The sequence below is a fragment of the Balaenoptera acutorostrata genome, chromosome 1 (assembly GCF_949987535.1).
Source record: "Balaenoptera acutorostrata chromosome 1, mBalAcu1.1, whole genome shotgun sequence".
In the NCBI taxonomy this organism is placed as follows: Eukaryota; Metazoa; Chordata; class Mammalia; order Artiodactyla; family Balaenopteridae; genus Balaenoptera; species Balaenoptera acutorostrata.
In genome coordinates this window covers 140534776-140558566 of record NC_080064.1, presented here as the reverse complement: position 1 = coordinate 140558566, position 23791 = coordinate 140534776, and the positions used below count along the sequence as shown (strand labels likewise).

The 23791-nt window shown below is 37.0% G+C and overlaps 2 protein-coding genes across 4 annotated transcripts in view; both read left to right on the top strand.

Moving 5' to 3' along the window:
* Nucleotides 1–23791, top strand: part of TOR1AIP2 (torsin 1A interacting protein 2) — a 43612-nt gene that overhangs the window by 11792 nt on the left and 8029 nt on the right. For 2 of the 3 annotated variants that reach the window (XM_007188211.3, XM_028168014.2), the window contains 2 exons: nt 20426–20604; nt 22605–23249. In XM_007188211.3, coding sequence (XP_007188273.2) covers nt 20571–20604; nt 22605–23249 — 679 coding nt within the window. In that variant the 5' untranslated portion in view covers nt 20426–20570. Of the gene's footprint in view, nt 1–5092; nt 5230–20425; nt 20605–22604; nt 23250–23791 lie in introns of those variants that run through there. The other variant, XM_057528279.1, reaches the window with a different exon arrangement.
* LOC103015903 (torsin-1A-interacting protein 2) lies at nt 5225–7674 on the top strand. Its single transcript, XM_007188207.2, has one exon. The coding sequence runs from the start codon at nt 5723–5725 to the stop codon at nt 6116–6118; it is 396 nt and encodes a 131-aa protein (XP_007188269.2). The 5' UTR covers nt 5225–5722; the 3' UTR covers nt 6119–7674.

Here is a 23791-nt window from a genome sequence, read left to right as displayed (position 1 = left end):
GGTCCTGGACTTTTGTTTGTTGGAAGATTTTTAATCACAGTTTCAATTTCATTACTTGTGATTGGTCTGTTGATATTTTCTGTTTCTTCCTGATTCAGTCTTGGAAGGTTATACCTTTCTAAGAATTTGTCCATTTCTTCCAGGTTGTCCATTTTATTGGCATAAAGTTGCTTGTAGTAGTCTCTTAGGATGTTTTGTATTTCTGCGGTGTCTGTTGTAACTTCTCCTTTTTCATTTCTGATTTTATTGATTTGAGTCCTCTCCCTCTTTTTCTTGATGAGTCTGGCTAATGGCTTATCAATTTTGTTTATCTTCTCAAAGAACCAACTTTTAGTTTTATTGATCTTTGCTATTGTTTTCTTTGTTTCTATTTCATTTATTTCTGCTCTGATCTTTATGATTTCTTTCCTTCTGCTAACTTTGGGTTTTGTTTGTTCTTCTTTCTCTAGTTTCTTTAGGTGTAAGGTTAGATTGTTTACTTGAGATTTTTCTTGTTTCTTGAGGTAGGCTTGTATAGCTATAAACTTCCCTCTTAGAACCGCTTTTGCTGCATCCCATAGGTTTTGGGTCGTCGTGTTTTCATTGTCATTTGTCTCTAGGTATTTTTTTATTTCCTGTTTGATTTCTTCAGTGATCTCTTGGTTATTTAGTAACGTATTGTTTAGCCTCCATGTGTTTGTCTTTTTTACGTTTTTTTCCCTGTAATTCATTTCTAATCTCATAGCGTTGTGGTCAGAAAAGATGCTTGATATGATTTCAATTTTCTTAAATTTACTGAGGCTTGATTTGTGACCCAAGATGTGATCTATCCTGGAGAATGTTCCGTGCGCACTTGAGAAGAACGTGTAATCTGCCGTTTTTGGATGGAATGTCCTATATATATCAATTAAATCTATCTGGTCTATTGTGTCATTTAAAGCTTCTGTTTCCTTATTTATTTTCATTTTGGATGATCTGTCCATTGGTGTAAGTGAGGTGTTAAAGTCCCCCACTATTATTGTGTTACTGTCGATTTCCTCTTTTATAGCTGTTAGCAGTTGCCTTATGTATTGAGGTGCTCCTATGTTGGGTGCATATATATTTATAATTGTTATATCTTCTTCTTGGATTGATCCCTGGATCATTATGTAGTGTCCTTCCTTGTCTCTTGTAACATTCTTTATTTTAAAGTCTATTTTATCTGATATGAGTATAGCTACTCCAGCTTTCTTTTGATTTCCATTTGCATGGAATATCTTTTTCCATCCCCTCACTTTCAGTCTGTATGTGTCCCTAGGTCTGAAGTGGGTCTCTTGTAGACAGCATATATATGGGTCTTGTTTTTGTATCCATTCAGCCAGTCTATGTCTTTTGGTTGGGGCATTTAATCCATTCACGTTTAAGGTAATTATCGATATGTATGTTCCTATGACCATTTTCTTAATTGTTTTGGGTTTGTTTTTGTAGGTCCTTTTCTTCTCTTGTGTTTCCCACTTAGAGAAGTTCCTTTAGCATTTGTTGTAGAGCTGGTTTGGTGGTGCTGAATTCTCTTAGCTTTTGCTTGTCTGTAAAGCTTTTGATTTCTCCATCAAATCTAAATGAGATCCTTGCCGGGTAGAGTAATCTTGGTTGTAGGTTCTTCCCTTTCATCACTTTAAGTATATCATGCCACTCCCTTCTGGCTTGCAGAGTTTCTGCTGAGAAATCAGCTGTTAACCTTATGGGAGTTCCCTTGTATGTTATTTGTCGTTTTTCCCTTGCTGCTTTCAGTAATTTTTCTTTGTCTTTAATTTTTGCCACTTTGATTACTATGTGTCTCGGCGTGTTTCTCCTTGGGTTTATTCTGTATGGGACTCTCTGCGCTTCCTGGACTTGGGTGGCTATTTCCTTTCCCATGTTAGGGAAGTTTTCGACTATAATCTCTTCAAATATTTTCTCTGGTCCTTTCTCTCTCTCTTCTCCTTCTGGGACCCCTATAATGCGAATGTTGTTGCGTTTAATGTTGTCCCAGAGGTCTCTTAGGCTGTCTTCATTTCTTTTCATTCTTTTTTCTTTAGTCTGTTCCGCAGCAGTGAATTCCACCATTCTGTCTTCCAGGTCACTTATCCGTTCTTCTGCCTCAGTTATTCTGCTATTGATTCCTTCTAGTGTAGTTTTCATTTCAGTTATTGTATTGGTCATCTCTGTTTGTTTGTTCTTTAATTCTTCTAGGTCTTTGTTAATCATTTCTTGCATCTTCTCAATCTTTGCCTCCATTCTTATTCCGAGGTCCTGGATCATCTTCACTATCATTATTCTGAATTCTTTTTCTGGAAGGTTGCCTATCTCCACTTCATTTAGTTGTTTTTCTGGGGTTTTTTCTTGTTCCTTCATCTGGTACATAGCCCTCTGCCTTTTCATCTTCTCTGTCTTTCTGTAACTGTGGTTTTTGGTCCACAGGCTGCAGGATTGTAGTTTTTCTTGCTTCTGTTGTCTGCCCTCTGGTGGTTGAGGCTATCTAAGAGGCTTGATGGGAGGCTCTGGTGGTGGGTAGAGCTCAATATTATATTCTTGAGTTTCATCTATGTCTGTGTGGGAATACCTCAATTTTTTTTTATCCATTCTACTGTCTTGGGCATTTTGGTTGTTATTTTGCTGTTATACAAAGAACTACCATGAATATTTTTATTCATGTTTTTAAATAAACGTGTAATTTTCTCTAGGGTAGTTACCTGAGAGTGGAATTACTGAGTTACAGGAAATGCACATCCTCAGCTTTATTTGATAATGCCAAATTAATTCCAAAAGTGCTTATACTAATTTATGCTCCTAGTGTTAGGGTATAAGGATTCAAATTACTCTATAGTCTCGCTATTTATTCATTCAAGAAATGTTTATTGGGTATGTACAGCAGTAAATAAAAACAAAACACCCTACTCTTGGAGTTTAGGTTTTAGTAGAGACAAATAGCTAAAATATTTAATATCAAAATGGTACATGTTTTATGGGAAAAAAAAGTAAAGAAGAGGAGGGGATATTATCTCACTGCTCTCAGAGCCATATGGGGATTAGAGACTAAGAGGATGAAGTATAACCAGGAAGCTCTGGGCTGCATGTGGTGATTGACATAAAAAGAGGGACAGTATGATGAGATTGGTTGGTCCTCAGGCTTTCAAGCAGTTAATGGTAGTGAAGCTTGTGAGGGTGAGGGGGGGGCGGGGTAGTTCGAGAATCTTGCCAGGAGTATTTTCAGGAAGGAATGAGTTAGGAGGCTGGTAATAGGTGATCTTATTCTGAGCATTTAGTGCTTTGGAGCCCTGTTTTGACTCCCCTCTTGCCCACTGTGGTTTGGAGGACGAGGGGAGGGGTGGTCTTGTCTGGAACATATGGAACACTAGATTTCTCTTGATTCAGGAATACTTGGAGCTCTAGTGCTTGCTTAACTCTTGAAGATGGAGAAATGAAGGTTGGGGGAAGGCCATCCTTCATTCTGAGCATTTGGAGCTTAGGGAATGGAGCTTTAGCCAACAGATGTGGAGTTCGAGGGGAGGGTAGTCTTGCCTAGAGTATATAGAGCCCACATTGTCAAACTTGTTAATTTTTGCCAGTCTGGTGGATGTGAAATACAGTATCTTGTTGTGGTTTTAATTGAATTTCCCCTTTTCTTTCTAAAAACCCAAAATTCTATACCTTTTCAATGTCAGACTTAGTCATATAACTTTACTACTAACTTCTGTGATAAACCCCATGATCATGTGGTTTTTATTCATCATCTGTTTGTTTCATGTACTAGACACCCAAGATTTCCCAGTTCAACGACTGAAACTTTTACTGTAGTGGCTCTTGACAGTAGACCCTCAGGGAAATCTGTTATACCCTATGTTGTCACACAAAGGTCAGGAACCCTACTTTCTGTTCACTCTGCCTGAGGAGCTGAATTGGTAATCTTCATGCATACTTTGTCACCTAACCTCAAAAAACACATCAGTGTATCTACACTGATTCTATCCCACCCCATCCGGGGCTCCCATCAAACTATCGGCCCCAGGTTGCAGCACTGGCAGAGGCTGCTCTTCAGTTGTCTTTTAAAGTTGCCATTTTAAAATCTGAGAATCACAGCTGCTATTGATAGTCTGTAAGGAAAATGCTTTGGCTGATCACAGCTAAGGGTATATAACTCCCTCTGCTTTTCAGCCTATATCTTTATACAGTTTTAACACTCACATCTTCCCCAGTGTCCCTTAGTGCTCTCACAGGATCAGGCCTCAGAATTCACAAAAGAACACTGGAGAAAGGCAGACTATATATTGTGCTCTGGTGATCTGTGGCACTCCCTAGGTGCCTGTCTAGTTGTTGCATGCATCCTGCTCTACCCTACCTTGTCTACTTGTTACATTCAGTGTCATGAAGGAGTGCAAAGATGATGAAAGCATCTGTAAATTCCAACTGATTTACTATATATTTTCCAAGAATAGCTCAGGACTGTGCCTTAATTGCCTTCTTAAACTTAAAATGTATATGAGCCTATAAAGACAGATGTGGGCAATGAGACATGTCTCTTGTGGTTTCTTTTTCAGCCTTCAAAAGGATTTCATCCAGCTTCCTATGGTTAGTTATTAAATATTATCTAATAATTTTGTAAGCTTTTCCTTGCATGGATTGAAGTCTGTTTTAGAAGGCTGTCACCATTGTTAACGTTATCCCACCCATTATGGGAGAACTATATATACGGCACCCATTTCACAGAAGAGAGACAAGAAATCTCAAAGTTTTACCACGTTAAACATGATTATACAGACCTTATTATTCCCAAAGTGCAAAAGGAGTAGGAAAAAGAAATATGTAGTCCTAAAAACAAAAATTAAGCTAGTACAAACCTTAAATGAACCAAAATCCTCCCTGTTGCCCAATCAAGCATAAGAATAACTCCCAACAGATAAATTGGTTTGAACCCATATGAAGTTGTTATAGGGAAACCCATGAGACAATTCTCACCCACCTTGACTGACCCAAATGATTTCCAAATGCATGTTTCTAATAATATTGTGAGCAACTCAAAGCCCATATGAGTCGTCTGAAGTTTTATTATTTACAGGTATGTGAAGCATTCCCAGACCCTTCAACCAACTCAACAGCAGCTACTTCCCTGTGACTGGGTCCTGATTAAGGTCCTCCCAAGAAAGACTTCATTGGATCCACGCTCAAGAGGACTCTGCCAGGTTTTCCTGACCCCTCTACATCGCTATAAAGTGCCAAGGCCTTAAGACTTGGGTACGTGTATTACAACGGCAGGAGTGCCAGCGCCCACCAAAGACCCATTGGACCTGTCAGCTCCTCTGTTTCACCAAGCAGACATAATAACTTACCAGCAAAGCAGAGTAAGCCAGATGCCTCTGCATGATACCACCAGCTGATAACACACAAGAAAAAATAATTAACTTAGACTAGAACCCTATGTTTTCTTGAGAAGCTGGGATTTAAAGGAGCTACTCTGAGATCTGTGCTGCTAGTAAGTGACTGATAACATAGACTGGATCAGTCCCTGAGTTCAGAGACTGGGTTGCAAGTGAGTGAAAAATAGACAACGAAATCTTGAAGAATTGCACGGAGGTGCAAGCCAAATTTTACCCTCTCCAAGTAATGGTGGTTGGACTGAGAAAGTGCTAAACCAAACCTGTAATAGGACTGGTTGTTTGGGTGTTTCTCTTTATCATTGTTGCCTCTTACAGTTACATTGCTTTCTGTGTTGTCTCTCTAGGTCCCAATGTTCTCAGATAATTCACATTGCCCTGACTGTGGACAGCAATGGTTCCCTAGTTTAGAACTAGGCCATTGGTTGTACCAAACTGAACTGGTTGAGAATGAATGTTACCAAGTATTCTTAGACCGTATTAACAGAGCTGATTATTGCCCTGAGTGTTATCCTGATAATCCTGCTAATAGAAGCCTTGTTCTTCCTTGGTCTTTCCCACTTGAGTGGGCTCCCCAAAATCTTACCAGGTGGACCTTTGAAAAAGCTTGCCACCCATTTCTTCTGGGTCCTCCACTGGTTAGAAAAAGGATACATGACTCTAGAGTTGCTGGTTTTAACCCTGCATTACAGTTAATCCTGACCAGAACAGACAAAACCTTGAACAAAAAACTTGGCCAAAGCAAATAACTTCTGAAACAGTCAAAATCATGGAGACTCTAGAGAGTTTTGTACTAGTAGCCCAAGGAAGATGGAAAAATGACTCCTTTCTATATCTGATCCAGACTGTCACTGATCTGGGAAACTGCTTAAATTGTTGTTGGATCTGCTTCCAGGGTCTGTGCATCTCTTCTTCAGCATGAATTTAATCAGTATTCCAAGCCAGATTGTTCATCTAGAACCTGACTAATCCATATTTCCTATGTTTTGGAATTAGCTTACTCCTAAAAATCTCCACAGCCTAATTATTCACGTTATTATGACACAGTAGTCCTGGAGGAGAAGCCCCATACTGTGTGTACTTTCATTATATTCTAGTGATAACTTTTGTGGGAAAGCATCCTTGTAGCTGAATTCTAGATTATTCCAGTAAAACAACTAGACATTTTAATAATAAACTATATTCTAAATTCCACCTCTTAAATATTAATCAGTGATAATTATATATATATATATAAAATTTATTCATATATAACCATTTATTCATCATTGGCTCTATTTAGCTCATCCTCAGTGTGGCTATGACGTTATCGATAACTGGTCACTGTCAGAGAAATCACATTCAATCAGCACCTATATAGGTGACAATAAAAACATGCAGAAATGCCTCTGTCTACACCTCCTTGGCTCTACATGAGCAAAGACTATCCTGTCTTTGTGGTGACTGAACTTAGAATGTCCTCCCCTGGCAATGGAAAAGTACCTGTCCTAGGAGATAGGTGACAAAAGGAGTTACCCAGCTTGACTCCATATATATTATGAACAGTTTAGGGGAAGCATTTTTCTTAGAACTAAGAAGGTCTTAACCTGACATTGGCCTCATTCTGGCCTTCACGTGTTCATAAGAATCATGGAACTAGAGTTCAGGTTAAGAAACTTAGAAAAAGCAGTTGAAAACATCTCAGAGACCACTGAACAATTTAAAAATTCCACTTAAGATTCTAGATAATCCAGTGCTTGTGTAGCAACTCAACAATGTTCTCAAGGCCCCGGGTTCTTTCTATCTTTCCCCTCTGGGATCTTTATCATATTGGCTTTTTGTCCTCATAGTTCTCACCGAGTACAATGTAGCTTGTTGCTGCTCCAGACATTTCAATCCCAATGAAAGGCTGGAAGTAAGGAGCAAAAAGCTTTCTCCTTTCCAGTCTGTGTCTTTTATTTGGGAAGAAGATCTTTCTCAAAAGTCCCTCACAGATTTTTTCTTACATCTCATTACAGCAAGGATTTTTCCTTACATCCTTGATTCACAAAGGAGCCTGGGAAACCTGGCAGAGGGGAATGGAGTTGCACTGCCTGGGTAGGACACATTGTCTCCCCTAATAAAATCAGGGCTCTTTTAGGAAGGAGGAAGTAAGGAATGAATGGCTGTTTGTATGCAACAAATCATGCCTGCCACATGTTAAAAAGTCACTTGTTAGTCTGCTTAAAGAATGTACCCCAGAGATCTGCCCTGTATCTGCCTTATGTCTGTCATGATGGAAGTTCTCTTCTGTTCTATTGCTGAATAAACTGTGTGGACTGCTAAATTGAGTGAAGACTAATTAGTTTATCATTTACCATTGGTTAAGAACTACACTATCCTAAAGCTCTTTCTAAAAAGTGAAAATTTACTTTGAGGTGTTGCTTTTGAGGATGGTGTTATGATCAATATTATTGTCTCCTAAACTTTTTCAGACACATACCAAAAAACACCACATATGTGCAATTTTAAATATCGGCGAAATAGAGAAAGGGTCTTTGTTTTTGTTTTAACCAATCTCATTCTTAAATAGTAAGGACATATTAAATGGATTTATACAATTGATTTTCAAATCAGTGCCTGGGTGAGCTTGTCAGAAATGCAAATTTTCCGATCTTATAGAAATTTTAATTCCTTAGGTTGCTTGTGGGGCCCAGGTAGCTACATTTTACAAATAGTGCCTCAGGAGATTCTTATGCAGGTACTCTATGAACTATACTTTGAGAAATACCATAGCAGCATATGCAGGGTATTTAGTTATCTGGCTTAAAAGAATAGGAACTGAGTACTCATAATACTGTAACGTAGTGATAGTTATTATACTTTGCCGGTGACATATAAAGAGGTTTCACATCAAAGTGAAGGTCACTGCTGATATTTCAGGTTATAACTCAGTCATTTTTCTCAACTGTTTGTGAGGAGGGCTCTATTGTAGCCCTCCTCAAAAACAGTTCTGTGTGGTGTCATTATAAGGTATGTGAGTATACAGGCAAGAGAAAAGAATCAAAAATACTAATTTTAATATTACATTAAGAAGGGTACTTTGCCTTCATACATGATTATCATCACATACCTGATATATGGTCAGCTCTCAGAACTGACATCATGGGGTAGAGTTCATAAAATTGAGCAAGGGAGAAAATTTAGAAAGCTTTGTAGCTTTTCAGCTTCGGTCTTTTTAAGTATGACTTTACTTGGCTTAAAATATTGCAGATTATTCTAAAATACTCTACTTCATAGTTACGAATAATGAATTTTAAAGTATAAGTGTATTCTTAAAATTCTCATGACAATTGATCCACTGTTTTGGATTATATGAGCTATATTAATCTCTACTTCCGTACTGTAGGAGAGTTGATAATAATTACTTACACGTAATGGTGGCCATTTCTAGACTTCTAGAACTACTCTCTGTTATTTTAATGCAGACCTAGGAGTGGACGTTTAATGGAAATTGTGCTGGGGCAACTGGAAAGTACCTACTAAAGCAGAGTCTGTCTTGAGTTGTGCGTGACTAAGTTAAGATTCATCTCGAAGTTGTAGGAGAAGGTAGCCCAGGCAGACAGGCACGCAAGAAAGAATTCCATGACATCCAAAGAGTATGTGGCAATCAGCAGAATACAGATATCTGTAAAAGTGAGTTGAGCCATACCCCTTCTGTCTCTTCAGTCTCCTCTGGCAGCCCTTGAGTCTCCATGGAAGCTTGGGAACACAGCTTGAAAACTACTTGTTATAGAGGAAAAATAATAGCCTTGGAGCCAGTTGACCTAGGTTTGTCTTCTGATTCTGGCACTATTAAATGACCTTGGGCATTTTAACCTTTCTGTATCCAGTTTCTTGATCTGTGAAATAGGTTATGTAATAATACCTACCTCATACTGTTGTGAGGTTTAAATGTGATAACATATGTCAATCATATGGCATGTAGTCCATCTTTAGGACTAGGAAGGGTATAAGAGAATGAGGCAGAAGTTAGAGCTAGGGATAAGGTAGAGTCTTAGTTTTAGAACGGGGATTAAATCCAATTGTTAGAACTTGATGCTGAATTATTGAAAACTTCTTAAATCCTTCCTGGTGAAGGACAAGATTAATCTTTGGACTGAGGTCGATCCTGTAATTATGTGTGTCAAATGGTCTTAGATGTAAAGATTAAGAGGCCTGGTGGGATGAATGACCCAAGGCAAATCCTTGTCACATTTTTTAGGCCCATTTATAATCATAATTGTGGCAGATGTAGTTGCTACATGATTTATTATATCACTTGAGACTTTCACAACACCAAAATAAGCAATTTGAGAAAAGTTGAAGAATATGTGCAAATTTACCCAGGTCATATGTGCTAGAGTCACAATTCAAACGTAGAATCAGGATGCCTTATAGTATGTTTACTTTTTTTTTTTTTTAACTAGTTGTGTGTTCTTGGGTAAGATTCTTAACATCTCTATATCTCAGTTTCCTTATCTGTTAAATAGAAGGAATATTAATAGTCCATACATCATAAGATTGAGGTTTCCAGGATGGAGTAGGTTGGGTGAGGTCCTACTGCTTTCCCAGCTCTGATTTTGTTCTCATGGGTAGCTTTTCTTTGTCCTATCTCTTCTCAACTGGATATGACAAAATGTATAGGAGGCTGTGGTTGAAGTGTGCCTCTGTAACATAAGTTCATTGTGTGTGGACTCAGAGTTACCATTACAGGCCTTTCCTTTTTTTTGTTTTCTTTTGAATTTTATTTTATTTATTTTTTTATACAGCAGGTTCTTATTAGTTATCCATTTTATACATATTAGTGTATATATGTCAATCCAATCTCCCAATTCATCATACCACAGGTCTTTTCTTTTGATTCTTACTTTTCCTCACAGAAGCTAGTATATTTTATTTTATTACTCATTTAAAAAATATATTAACATCAATCATATAGAAAAGTGCAGGAAATAACATTCACCTATGTACCCAGATCTAAAATACATTAACATAGGAAAGATATCCCATGCTCTTGGATTGGAAAAATTAATATTGTTAAAATGGCCATACTATCCAAAGCAATCTACAAATTTAATGCGTTCCCTGTCAAATTACCCATGACATTTTTCACAGAAATAGAACAAATAATCCTAAAACTTATATGGAACCATAGAAGACCCAGAATTGCCAAAGCAATCCTGAGGAAAAAGGGAAAAGCAGAAGGCATAACCCTCCAGACTTCAGATGATACTACAAAGCTACAGTAATGAAAATGGCATGGCATTGGCACAAAAACATATATGGATCAATGGAACAGAATAGAGAGCCCAGAAATAAACCCACACACCTATGGTCAATCTTCAATAAAGGAGGGAAGAATATACAATGGGAACAAGACAGTCTCTTCAGCAAGTGGTGTTGGAAAAGTTGGACAGCCACATGTAAATCAATGAAGTTAGGACACACCCTCATACCATACAGAAAAATAAACTCAAAATGGCTTAAAGACTTATAAGACATGACACCATAAAACTCCTAGAAGAGAACATAAGCAAAACATTCTGACATAAATCATACCAGTGTTTTCTTAGGTCAGTCTCCCAAGGCAATAGAAATAAAAACAAAAATAAACAAATGGGACCTAATTAAACCTACAAGCTTTTGCACAGCAAAAGAAACCATAAACAAAACGAAAAGACAACCTACAGACTGGGAGAAAATATTTGCAAATGATGCAACTGACAAGGGCTTAATTTGCAGAATATACAAACAGCTCATACAACTCAACAACAAAAAAACAACTCAATTGAAAAATGGGCAGAAGACCTAAATAGGCATTTCTCCAAAGAAGACATATAGATGGGCAAGAAGCACATGAAAAGCTGCTCAACATCACTAATTATTAGACAAATGCAAATCAAAACTACAATGAGGCACCGCCTTACACCAGTCAGAATGGCCATCATTAAAAAGTGTACAAATTTTAACAAATGCTGGAGAGGGTGTGGAGAAAAGGGAACCCTCCTACACTGTTGGTGGGAACGTAAGTTGGTGCAGCCACTATGGAAAACAGTATGGAGGTTCATCAGAAAACCGAAAAAGAATTACCATATGGTCCAGCAATCCCACTCCAGGGCATATACCCAGACAAGACTATAATTCAAAAAGATAGGGAATTCCCTGGTGGTCCAGTGGTTAGGACTCCGTGCTTTCACTGCCGAGAGCCCAGGTTCAATCCCTGGTCGGGGAACTAAGATCCTGCAAGGTGCATGGCATTGCAAAAACAAACAAAAAACAAAAAGATACATGCACCCCTATGTTCATAGCAGCACTGTTCACAATAGCCAAGACATGGAAACAACCTAAATGTCCATTGACAGATGGATAAAGAAGATGTACCTATATACAATAGAATACTGCTCAGCCATAAAAAAGAATGAAATAATGCCATTTGCAGCAACATGGATGGAACTAGAGATTATCATACTAAGTGAAGTAAGTCAGAAAAAAAAAGACAAATACCATATAATATCACTTATATGTGGAATCTAAAATATAACACAAATGAACTTATGTATGAAACAAAGACTCACAGACATAGAGAACAGACTTGTGGTTGCCAAGGGGGAGGGAGGGTGGAGGGAGGGGTGGAGTGGAAGTTTAGGGTTAGCAGATGCAAACTATTATATACAGAATGGATAAACAACGAGGTCCTACTGTATAATACAGGGAACTATATTCAATATCCTGTGATAAACTATAATGGAAAAGAATAAAAAAGAATGTATATATATGTATAACAAATCACTTTGCTGTACAGCAGAAATTAACACAACATTGTAAATCAAGTATACTTCAATTTGAAAAAATAGATAAAATACGCTAACATTTTGCCACATGTACCTCTTTTTTCTTTTTTTAGAGGCTTTACAGGTACAGTTGAAACCGATTCTTGTTCTCATCCTATTCCTGCCCTTTCCTCCATAGAAGCAAGCATATATCCTTTCTGTTCATGTGTTTATTTAAACAATGTACAGAGCAATAAAAGAGTTGAACACTTTCAAAATTTTATTATTCAGTAACATTCATATATAAACATGTATTATGCATCAATCTGTAGAGATAATCTTACAACATTTAATTTTATGTGTTGGAGTCTGCTAAACTTGGTTGTATTACCGCAGTGCAAAGGTCATTCTGTACACCAGACAATGAACACCTACCAGGTTGCCAAAACATTACCACTGGTGCATTGAGATGGAGTAGAAAGGGTGCATCTTAAAGACCGAGCACAGGGCAGCCACAACAGAAGAAGAGGTACTGAGGTAAATTTGTGTCCCTCTTCAGGGAGGTCCCAGGATATCGAAATTAAGGAAGGCATCCCTCAGCCTACTATCTGTTGATTTTCTCCAGTTATGGAGAATGCAGCCTTACTACTTTAACCTGGTTCACGCCCTCATGGAGACAGTTAAAGCAAAACAATAAGTTTTGCTGCAGATTTCAGGGTCACAGGGAAGCAGAGATAACTACCAGTGATAAGGCTAAGTTTTCTTTAAGTGGAAAAATGAATCATAACCTCCACAAATGGGGCACTGAAAACCAACATTTCACAATTGAACTTGTAAGGGATTCACTTCATCAGTTCCTTTTTGCAAAAGATACCAACAAAGGTATTTTTTTTTGGACATTCTTATGGAGTGGTTTTTCCTACAGCTGCAGAAAGTCTCCAACATGCCCATTTTCCATCAGCATGAGGCTCTGCCTCACTTCTATTATGCAGTCCAGAGATTCCTAATGTATACATTTCCTGGTATTGATTGGACACTGTTGAAAAGATTGACCTGCCTCTGGAATAGTGGCCTCCAGATCTCCCAGATACCCCACCATGTGACTTTTTGTGAGGATGTGTCAAGAACCACTGTTTGTACCACTTCTTCCTTGTAGCCTTGAGGGACTATGTTTTGGCTATGAACAGCAATGTTACAAAGGGTCTGAGTGAAACGGGCTATAGGAATGATGTGTGCCTTGTGACAAGAAAGGTGTATATTGAGCATTTGTAAGATTATTGAAATATCTCTCACGATTTCTTTGCAGATTGCTTATTGACCACAACCCAGTTTCCAAGTAATACGTTTTTTAAAGCATTCAGTTGTTATTTGAAATAATGTTTTTTGAGGATATTCTACATGCAATAAAATGTACAGATTTTAAGTTTGATGACAAACACTACCTCAATAAAAATATGAAGCACTTTCATTACTCCAGAAGGTTTTCTCATGCCCTTTTCCAGTCAGTAGTCCTTCCCCTAGGAACCTCTGATCTGTTTTCCGTCACTGTAGACCATTGGCAATTCTAGAACTTCATATAAATGGAATCATTTGGCATATAGTCTTGTGTGTGGCTTTTTTCACTCATCACATTTTTTAGATTCATCCATGTTATGGTATGTATCACTAGTTCACTTTTTTCATTCATTCAATTTTTTTTAACATCTTTATTGGAGTATAATTGCTTTACAATGGTGTTAGTTTCTGCTTTATAACAAAGTGAATCAGCTATACATATACATATATCCCCGTATCTCTTCCCTCTTGCATCTCCCTCCCTCCCACCCTTGCTATCCTACCCTTCTAGGTGGTCACAAAGCACCGAGCTTATCTCCCTATGCTATGCGGCTGCTTCCCACTAGCTATCTGTTTTACATTTGGTAGTGTATATATGTCCATGCCACTCTCTCACTTTGTCCCAGCTTACCCTTCCCCCTCCCTGTGTCCTCAAGTCCATTCTCTAGTAGGTCTGCATCTTTATTCCCGTCTTGCCCCTAGGTTCTTCACGAACATTTTTTTTTTTTTAGTGTCTATATATTTGTGTTAGCATATGGTATTTGTTTTTCTCTTTCTGACTTCACTCTGTATGACAGACTCTAGGTCCATCCACCTCACTACAAATAACTCAATTTTGTTTCTTTTTATGGCTGAGCAATATTCCATTGTATATATGTGCCACATCTTCTTTATCCATTCATCTGTTGATGGACACTTAGGTTGCTTCCATGTCCTGGCTATTGTAAACAGAGCTGCAATGAACATTGTGGTACATGACTCTTTTTGAATTATGGTTTTCTCAGGGTATATGCCCAGTAGTGGGATTGCTGGGTCATATGGTAATTCTATTTTTAGTTTTTTAAGGAACCTCCATACTGTTCTCCATAGTGGCTGTATCAATTTACATTCCCACCACCGGTGCAAGAGGGTTCCCTTTTCTCCACACCCTCTCCAGCATTTATTGTTTGTAGATTTTTTGATGATGGCCATTCTGACCGGTGTGAGATGATATCTCATTGTAGTTTTGATTTGCATTTCTCTAATGATTAATGATGTTGAGCATCCTTTCATGTGTTTGTTGGCAATCTGTATATCTTCTTTGGAGAAATGTCTATTTAGGTCTTCTGCCCATTTTTGGATTGGGTTGTTTGTTTTTTTGATATTGAGCTGCATGAGCTGCTTGTAAATTTTGGAGATGAATCCTTTGTCAGTTGCTTCATTTGCAAATATTTTCTTGCATTCTGAGGGTTGTCTTTTCGTCTTGTTTATGGTTTCCTTTGCTGTGCAAAAGCTTTTAAGTTTCATTAGGTCCCATTTGTTTATTTTTGTTTTTATTTCCATTTCTCTAGGAGGTGGGTCAAAAAGGATCTTGCTGTGATTTATGTCATAGAGTGTTCTGCCTGTGTTTTCCTCTAAGAGTTTGATAGTGTCTGGCCTTACATTTCGGTCTGTAATCCATTTTGAGTTTAGTTTTGTGTATGGTGTTAGGCAGTGTTCTAATTTCATTCTTTTACATGTAGCTGTCCAGTTTTCCCAGCACCACTTATTGAAGAGGCTGTCTTTTCTCCACTGTATATTCTTGCCTCCTTTATCAAAGATAAGGTGACCATATGTGTGTGGGTTTATCTCTGGGTGCTTTCTATCCTATTCCATTGATCTATATTTCTGTTTTTGTGCCAGTACCATACTGTCTTCATTATTGTAGCTTTGTAGTATAGTCTGAAGTCAGGGAGCCTGATTCCTCCAGCTCCGTTTTTCTTTCTCAAGATTGCTTTGGCTATTCGGGGTCTTCTGTGTTTCCATACAAATTGTGAAATTTTTTGTTCTAGTTCTGTGAAAAATGCCAGTGGTAGTTTGATAGGGATTGCATTGAATCTGTAGATTGCTTTGGATAGTATAGTCATTTTCACAATGTTGATTCTTCCAATCCAAGAACATGGTATATGTCTACATCTGTTTGTATCATCTTTAATTTCTTTCATCAGTGTCTTATAAGTTTCTGCATACAGGTCTTTTGTCTCCTTGAGTAGGTTTATTCCTAGGTATTTTATTATTTTTGTTGCAATGGTAAATGGGAGTGTTTCCATAATTTCTCTTTCAGATTTTTCATCATTAGTGTATAGGAATGCAAGAGATTTCTGTGCATTAATTTTGTATCTGGCTACTTTACCAGATTCATTGATTAGCTCTAGTAGTTTTCTGGTAGCATCTTTAGGATTCTCTATGTATAGTATGTCATCTGCAAACAGTGACAGCTTTACTTCTTCTTTTCCAATTTGGATTCCTTTTATTTCTTTTTATTCTCTGATTGCTGTGGCTAAAACTTCCAAAACTATGTTGAATAATAGTGGTGAGAGTGGGCAACCTTGTCTTGTTCCTGATCTTAGTGGAAATGGTTTCAGTTTTTCACCATTGAGGACGATGTTGGCTGTGGTTTTGTCATATATGGCCTTTATTATGTTGAGGAAAGTTCCCTCTATGCCTACTTTCTGGAGGGTTTTTATCATAAATGGGTGTTGAATTTTGTCGAAAGCTTTCTCTGCATCTATTGAGATGATCATATGGTTTTTCTCCTTCAATTTGTTAATATGGTGTATCACATTGATTGATTTGCATATATTGAAGAATCCTTGCATTCCTGGGATAAACCCCACTTGATCATGGTGTATGATCCTTTTAATGTGCTGTTGGATTCTGTTTGCTAGTATTTTGTTGAGGATTTTTGCATCTATGTTGATCAGTGATACTGGCCTGTAGTTTTCTTTCTTTGTGACATCTTTGTCTGGTTTTGGTATCAGGGTGATGGTGGCCTCATAGAATGAGTTTGGGAGTGTTCCTCCCTCTGCTATATTTTGGAAGAGTTTGAGAAGGATAGGTGTTAGCTCTTCTCTAAATGTTTGATAGAATTCGCCTGTGAAGCCGTCTGGTCCTGGGCTTTTGTTTGTTGGAAGATTTTTAATCACAGTTTCAATTTCAGTGCTTGCGATTGGTCTGTTTATATTTTCTGTTTCTTCCTGGTTCAGTCTCGAGAGGTTGTGCTTTTCTAAGAAATTGTCCATTTCTACCAGGTTGTCCATTTTATTGGCATATAGTTGCTTGTTCAATTATTTTTGAATCACTCTATATATTATTTAATGTCTCTTAAATTTTGTATAAATGCTTTAATATCGTACCTTTATAAATTTTTGATATCTAACTCATTAATTTATATACAATATTATGTTTTAAGAATATACTACAATTTTAAAATTCCACTTCCTTATTTATGGACATTTAAGATTTTCTCATTTTTCCTCATTTTAAACAATGCTGCTACAAACATCATTGGGCACTTGAGGAAAAGTTTCTCTAAGGTATATATCTAAAAGCAGAATTGCCGATTTATAGAATGTGTGTGTGTCTTAACTAGGTATTGCCATATTGCTCTCCAAAGCTGTAACAGTTTACTTCATTGCCGGTAAAGATCTCTGTATCTCCAAATCCTCACCAACACTTGGTATTGCCTGATTTAAAAATTTTTGCCAATCTGGTGGTGTGAAATGGTATCTCATCATTAATTCATTTTGCATTTCCTTGACTATGTTTCTTACCAATTCAGTAGACTTTTATTTATTTATTTATTTATTTATTTATTTATTTATTTATTTATTTATTTTATTTTTGGCTGTGTTAGGTCTTCGTTTCTGTGCGAGGGCTTTCTCTAGTTGCGGTGAGCCGGGGCCACTCCTCATCGCGGTGCACGGGCCTCTCACTATCGTGGCCTCTCTTGTTGCGGAGCACAGGCTCCAGACGCGCAGGCTCAGTAGTTGTGGCTCACGGGCCCAGTTGCTCCACGGCATGTGGGATCTTCCCAGACCAGGGCTCGAACCCGTGTCCCCTGCATTGGCAGGCAGATTCTCAACCACTGCGCCACCAGGGAAGCCCTCAGTAGACTTTTAGATGTCCTCTTTATTTAACTGCTTGTTCATCTCTTTTGCCCACTGTTTTAAAAATAGCATTATTTGTCTCTTACTGATTTACAGTAATCTTTATATATTCTAGATATTAATCCCTTAATGATTACATGTGTTGCTGATATCTTTCTAGTCAGTGAATTTATCTTTTAACCATGATTTTGATGATTTGTCTAGAGATTAACATTTTTAATGTCATTACATTTGTCAAAGTTCCCCTTATGGTTTGTATATTTTATATCTTGATCAAGAAAACCTTGAGATTATAAAGGTATTCCATGCTTTTATCCAAAAAATTCAAAGTTTTGCTCTTTACATTTAGGTCTCTTATCTGCAATTGATTTTTGTGGAGGTAGAAATCTAATTTTTTTCCCGTTTGAAAAGTCATTTGTCCCAAAACTATTTATTCACTAATCCATTCTTTTTCTTTTGTCACTCAATTTCCTTTATTTATGTATGCATATATTTCTTGTCTCTCTATTCTGTGTAATCTGTCTCTTCTTACACCAATGTCCTATTGTTTTTTTGTTTTTGTTTTTTTATTTTTTTAATGCTATTCTTGTCTGCTTACATTCTTTTTATTTATGTATGTATGTATGTATGGCTTTGTTGGGTCTTCGTTTCTGTGCGAGGGCTTTCTCTAGTTGTGGCAAGCGGGGGCCACTCTTCATCGCGGTGCGGGGGCCACTCTTCATCGCGGTGCGTGGGCCTCTCACTATCGCGGCCTCTCGTTGCCGAGCACAGGCTCCAGACGCGCAGGCTCGGTAATCGTGGCTCACGGGCCGAGTTGCTCCGCGGCATGTGGGATCTTCCCAGACCAGGGCTCGAACCCGTGTCCCCTGCATTGGCAGGCAGATTCTCAACCACTGCGCCACCAGGGAAGCCCTGCCCTATTGTTTTTAACGTCTTGATATATCTGGTAAAAATAGCCCCCCTTCTTCTTCAAAATTCTTTTTTCTTCCTTCAGAATTATCTTGACTCTTCTTAATCCTTTACTGCTCTTTGTGAATTTTAGGGTCAGCTTGTTCATTCCATAAGAAACATATAACAATAAAAAAATTGTCTCAAGATTTTGTTTCAGATTGCAATGAATTTATAGATTAATTTGGAAAGAAGTGGCATTAAATGGCTTTGAGTCTTACTGTCTATATGTATTTCTCTATTTAGGTCCTTTTTATGTCCTTCAGTAAAGTTTTATACTTTTCTCCCTAAAGGTTCTTTTTTTAAAACAGTTTTATTGAGGTGTAATTTACATACCATAAACTTCACCCCACTCTAAAATTCTTGCATATATGTTGTTAGATTTATTACTAGGTACCTTTTAGTTTTTATCATGAGGTACCTTACAGTTATTGTGAATAGCATCTTCGCTTTCTAAAATTTTTGTAACTGGACTTTATTTTTAAAGTATTTGGGGACTTTTTATTTTCTATCACGAAATAGGATAGGAGGTAACCCTCATTGCAACATATGATGGTAATGAAAAGGAGATCTAGAAGCCCAGTCCCAGGAGTCTGAAGCAGATAAAAGGGTGACAAGGAACCCTCCAAATCTGAGACTTGTTTCTAAGTGTTCACACCAGCAGAAAGGAGGCCTGTTTTCAACCCCTCCCTTCACATTCAGTTTATAGTTGACACCACTCTATTTGTACATTCAAGCATTCATTCACTTATTCATATTCTTTTAAATTAAAATATGGGGTTCTTACTGTATACTAAGATCTGTGCTAGGCATTTGGGATTAAATTTTTTAACTTGTAAAATTAGATTTTACAAAAGAGTGTTGTGAGAAGGACACAAAAAAGGCTAGTTGGCTAACTTCTCAACGAGGCTATCCAAAGAATGTAGCACTTTACAAAGTTCTTTCACATATATTTTTGTATTTAGTCATCATATCAATCCTTAATCATTTTTATAGATAGTGAAGGTTAAGTAACTTTGAGTGGTATGGTTTTTGACAAAAAATAAGATTTAACTATAAAATGACATGATTAAGTTTTTATTGCTTATAAATTGCCTCTGATTTTTATTCCTTTTGTGTACAGCTCATAATCATTTATTTTTTTTGTTTTGGTTTTGGTTTTGTTTTGGGTTTTTTTACAGAAACATTTAACTAAAGACAATATAGAGTAAACATAATGTCTTAAGATCATAATCATTTATAGTTAGTCTTCTTTGAGCACTGTATAGAAGGGCATTGTATAAAGAGATACCTGTCTCCATATTTTACAAAAGAATACTGTATGAAAACCACTAAGAAGGCAGTGACTAAACTCCAAATGTGTATTTCCTCTTCCTAACACCAAGACAGCCATCTTAGTTTGTAGGTAGCCCGTGTGCATTGTTACTTGTTAATGATAAGTGAAAGCTTCTGATAGGCAAACTCTGAGAAATTTATATGGGACAGAAATTGAAGACATAAAGGAAATCTGCAGTGATTAACTCAACAGTGACTTAAATTTTTACTCTTAGAATTACTTTTCATTTCAATTTCAAGGATGTTCTCTTCAAGATTCTGGTCACTTGGTCTTACTTTTTACATCCTTCCAGACACACTGGAATGTATTAAAAGGTTATGGCATCTATACAAGGTTAATAATCTGAAGCTTTTCTTCAGTTTGTAGTCTAGGATTTGGAATATGATCCTCATGAAAGCCAGAAAATACTTTTTCTTCACTAGAAAAGTTTCAGAGAGGAAATATTACTCAAACTAAACAGATTTAGTAAATAAAGCTGAAATTGGCATTTCTCCCATGTATGAATAAAAAAGTCATTTAATTTTTTTCATTTTATTTTAGTCACTGTATATATGCCTTGTTTCCTGGGTCCACGGGAAGCATGAGCCTGTTGGGACTTGGGACAAGAAGAAAACAAGACATCTTCACAAGGAAAACCAGACACTAACAAAAAGTATCCCAAAGTCTGAAGAGATAAAACTCAAACATGACCGACAGAGGACTTAGGGATCCTCCAGAGGGTAAGACTAGTTTGTACAGCACTAGGTTTGTGCTGTAGGAGACTAGGGCTGTGCTAGAGAGAAAGTCTCTGGTGACTAAAACTGAAGTTTGGAAGTAAAAAAGAAATTAACTTAATTGCTTAATTTGTTATGATTCTTATTCTTTGATATTTACCGAATTTTACCATAATACCAGACCCTAATTATGAAAAAGAGTTATGTTTTAGAGACTCCCACAGTAGGAACCTATAGTATTGGAAAAATTACAATGCATCTTAAAAAAAGATGGCAGACAGATCTTTAGAGTTATATTTTTAAAAATCAAGTAAGCTCTATGCTATATATTTAGTGGGGGATCTTTCAATTATAAGGAAAGATGAAACTTAAATTCTTCATCCTACTTACGTGTGTGTGTGTGTGTGTGTGTGTGTATATGTGATATAAAATAGGCAAAATATGAAGGAGGTTTTTCAGAAGAGAAGGGCATATTTAAATATTTTATTAAGGATATTTTTAAATATATGAAAGTAGAACAGTATAATGAAGTCCCATGTACTCAAAATCTAACTTCAACTTTTACCTACATAATGGTACTCTTGTTGCCTGCCTTGGAATATTTAAATGCAAAGCCAAGACATTATATCATTTTATTTGTCAGTACTTTAGTTTACATCTCTTAAAGATAGATTTAAAAAAAAAAAAGAACCAAAATAGCATTATCACACCTAAAAAATAAATTAATAGTTATTCCATGCTGTCATCATATATACAGCCAGTATTCACATTTCCCCAATTGTCTCATAATTTTTTTTTTCTTCACAGTTGGGTTTTTTAATTCTTTTTTCTTTACATTTGGGCCACATACTGCATTTGATTGATATATCTTTTTGGTTGCTCTTTTTTTTTTAAGCTTTATTATGGAAAATTTCAAACATATATAAAAGTAGAGCAAGGAAATGAATCTCATGTACCCATCAAACAGCTTCATCTGCTGTCAACATATGGCTAATGTGGTTTCATTTATACTCCCTTACTTCTCCTTACCCCCATATCATTGAATTGAAGCAAATTCTAGGTGTCACATAATTTTAGCCATAAATACTTGAACACTTATCTCTAAATGATAAGGATTTCTTTGTAAAAACATTATCACAATACCTTTATCATAACTAGAAGATGAACAATAATTCCTGAGTCTCATCAAATATCTGGTGTTCAAATTTTTCTGATTATCTCATAAATATTTCTTTAACAACTGGTTTGCGGGACAGTGAATCTAAACAGTGTGGTCCACACATTGTTGATGTATTCAAGTATCTCTTAATCAATAGGTTACCCCTCCTTTTTTTTTTTTCTTGCCATTTATTTTTATTTCTTGCTGTTATTAAAGAGACAAAGTCTTTTGTCCCTTAGAATTTCCCTCATTGTGGGTTTTGCTGATTACATTCCTGAGGCATAATTTAATGTATCCCTCTATCCCTGTGTTTCTTGGAAACTGGTAGCTAGCTCTAGAAGCTTGATCAGATTCAGATTCAGTTTGGCAAGAATACTTCATAAGTGGTACGGTGTACTTCCTATTGCATTGAATTCGAGAGGTTAGTAATGTCTGGTTTTCCTTCTTTTTGTGGTGTTAAGATTGATCAGTGGGTTCAGCAGTTGTCAGTCTCATTCACCTCGTTCATTAAATTCCTCATCAGCCTTTTGCATAATGGTTTTAGTTGCTATTGATGATTATTGCCTAGGTCTGTTATTTCATTAGGGAAGAGGATGTATTGAATACTACCAAAAATTGGTTTTTCATTCAAAATAGTTTTACATTCATATTATTTGTTAGATTAACATGATAGTGAATTTGTTTAATCAGTCACCTTTAGTGAAAGTCAAGAGAAATAATGTTTAGGAAGAGTGCCTCATAAGCCATAAAAATCTATATAAATATTTCTATTAATCAGGGACCTTGTTAAAATACAAAAATATAGGGAAATTTTTTTAATAAAAATTATAAATTTTTATCTCAATAGACCCTCAAAAGGATTTGGAAAGTGATCCATCAATAAATTGTCAGGCACAGGAGACTACAGTCACAGCAAGCACCACTGAAGAAGCTCAGACCCCAAACCCTGCCTCTGGTCTTAACAAAGACCACCAAGAGATAGAATCAGTTGGTCCAGGAAGTACAGATACAGATGATCAATCAGAAGGTCCAGGAAGTACAAATACAGATGATCAATCAGAATGTCCAGGAAGTACAAATACAGATGATCAATCAGAATGTCCAGGAAGTACAAATACAGATGATCAATCAGAATGTCCAGGAAGTACAAATACAGATGATCAATCAGAAATTCCAGATGAAACAGATTATAGGAAATATCCAAAGGATACAGAAGGTGAGAACAGCCAGAGTTTCCAGCATCAACTCCCTTCAGAAAGTCTCGGTGAAGACCTCTTGGATCCAGAACCCAACTGTTCTCCAAGTGACAAGGTGGGAAGAACAGACACACACTTAGTGAGCAGCTCTGCAGCCCTCCCTGAGCATGTGAGCGACAGACCCGGAGCTTTGCGGGAGCCACCTGTCCTTGACCCTCAGGATGCCCAGAGTCCTGAGCATCCCAGTACAGGGCTGGAGAGCCAGGACATGCTGAGGAAGCGGCTGCTGGTACCAGGTGAGAGAACCCCTGAGCTTGTCCTGCTTTGTACTGTTCTTTTCAGAGAACTTCTCTTTCCTTCATAGGATTAAGGCCTTTGCACCTTGCCCAAAGCCACATAAAGAGATATAACTGAGTTGAGATTAGAATGAGGTTTCTCATCTCCTAAACCAGCTCATTCCACTACATTAAGTTGCTTCCCACACATAACGCTGCATTTTTTAACAGTTTTTATTTATTTACTGTCTGTATGAATCCAGTATGATTTTTTTTAAAGGCATGACTTCTAAAAAATTTACCTCTGGCTTTTTCTTTATTTCTAATGAGCATATCTTCACTTTTACTTTTTAAAATCTTTTACTTTGGGGGAAACTAAATGCTACATAAATCAAGAGATAGGTATATTTAAAAACCAACATCAGTGGTATAGGACCCTTAACTCGGTCATCTTTCAGTTTTATAGGACTTTAAGCAAATTACTTAATTTTTCTATACCTGATTTTCCCCACTTGTGTATTAAGGAGAACAGCATCGTATCATTCCTTACAAAGATAACAGTT

Coding starts and splice junctions, on each gene's coding strand:
- LOC103015903 (XM_007188207.2), top strand. CDS start 5,723: ATGTTCTCAGATAATTCACATTGCCCTGACTGTGGACAGCAATGGTTC.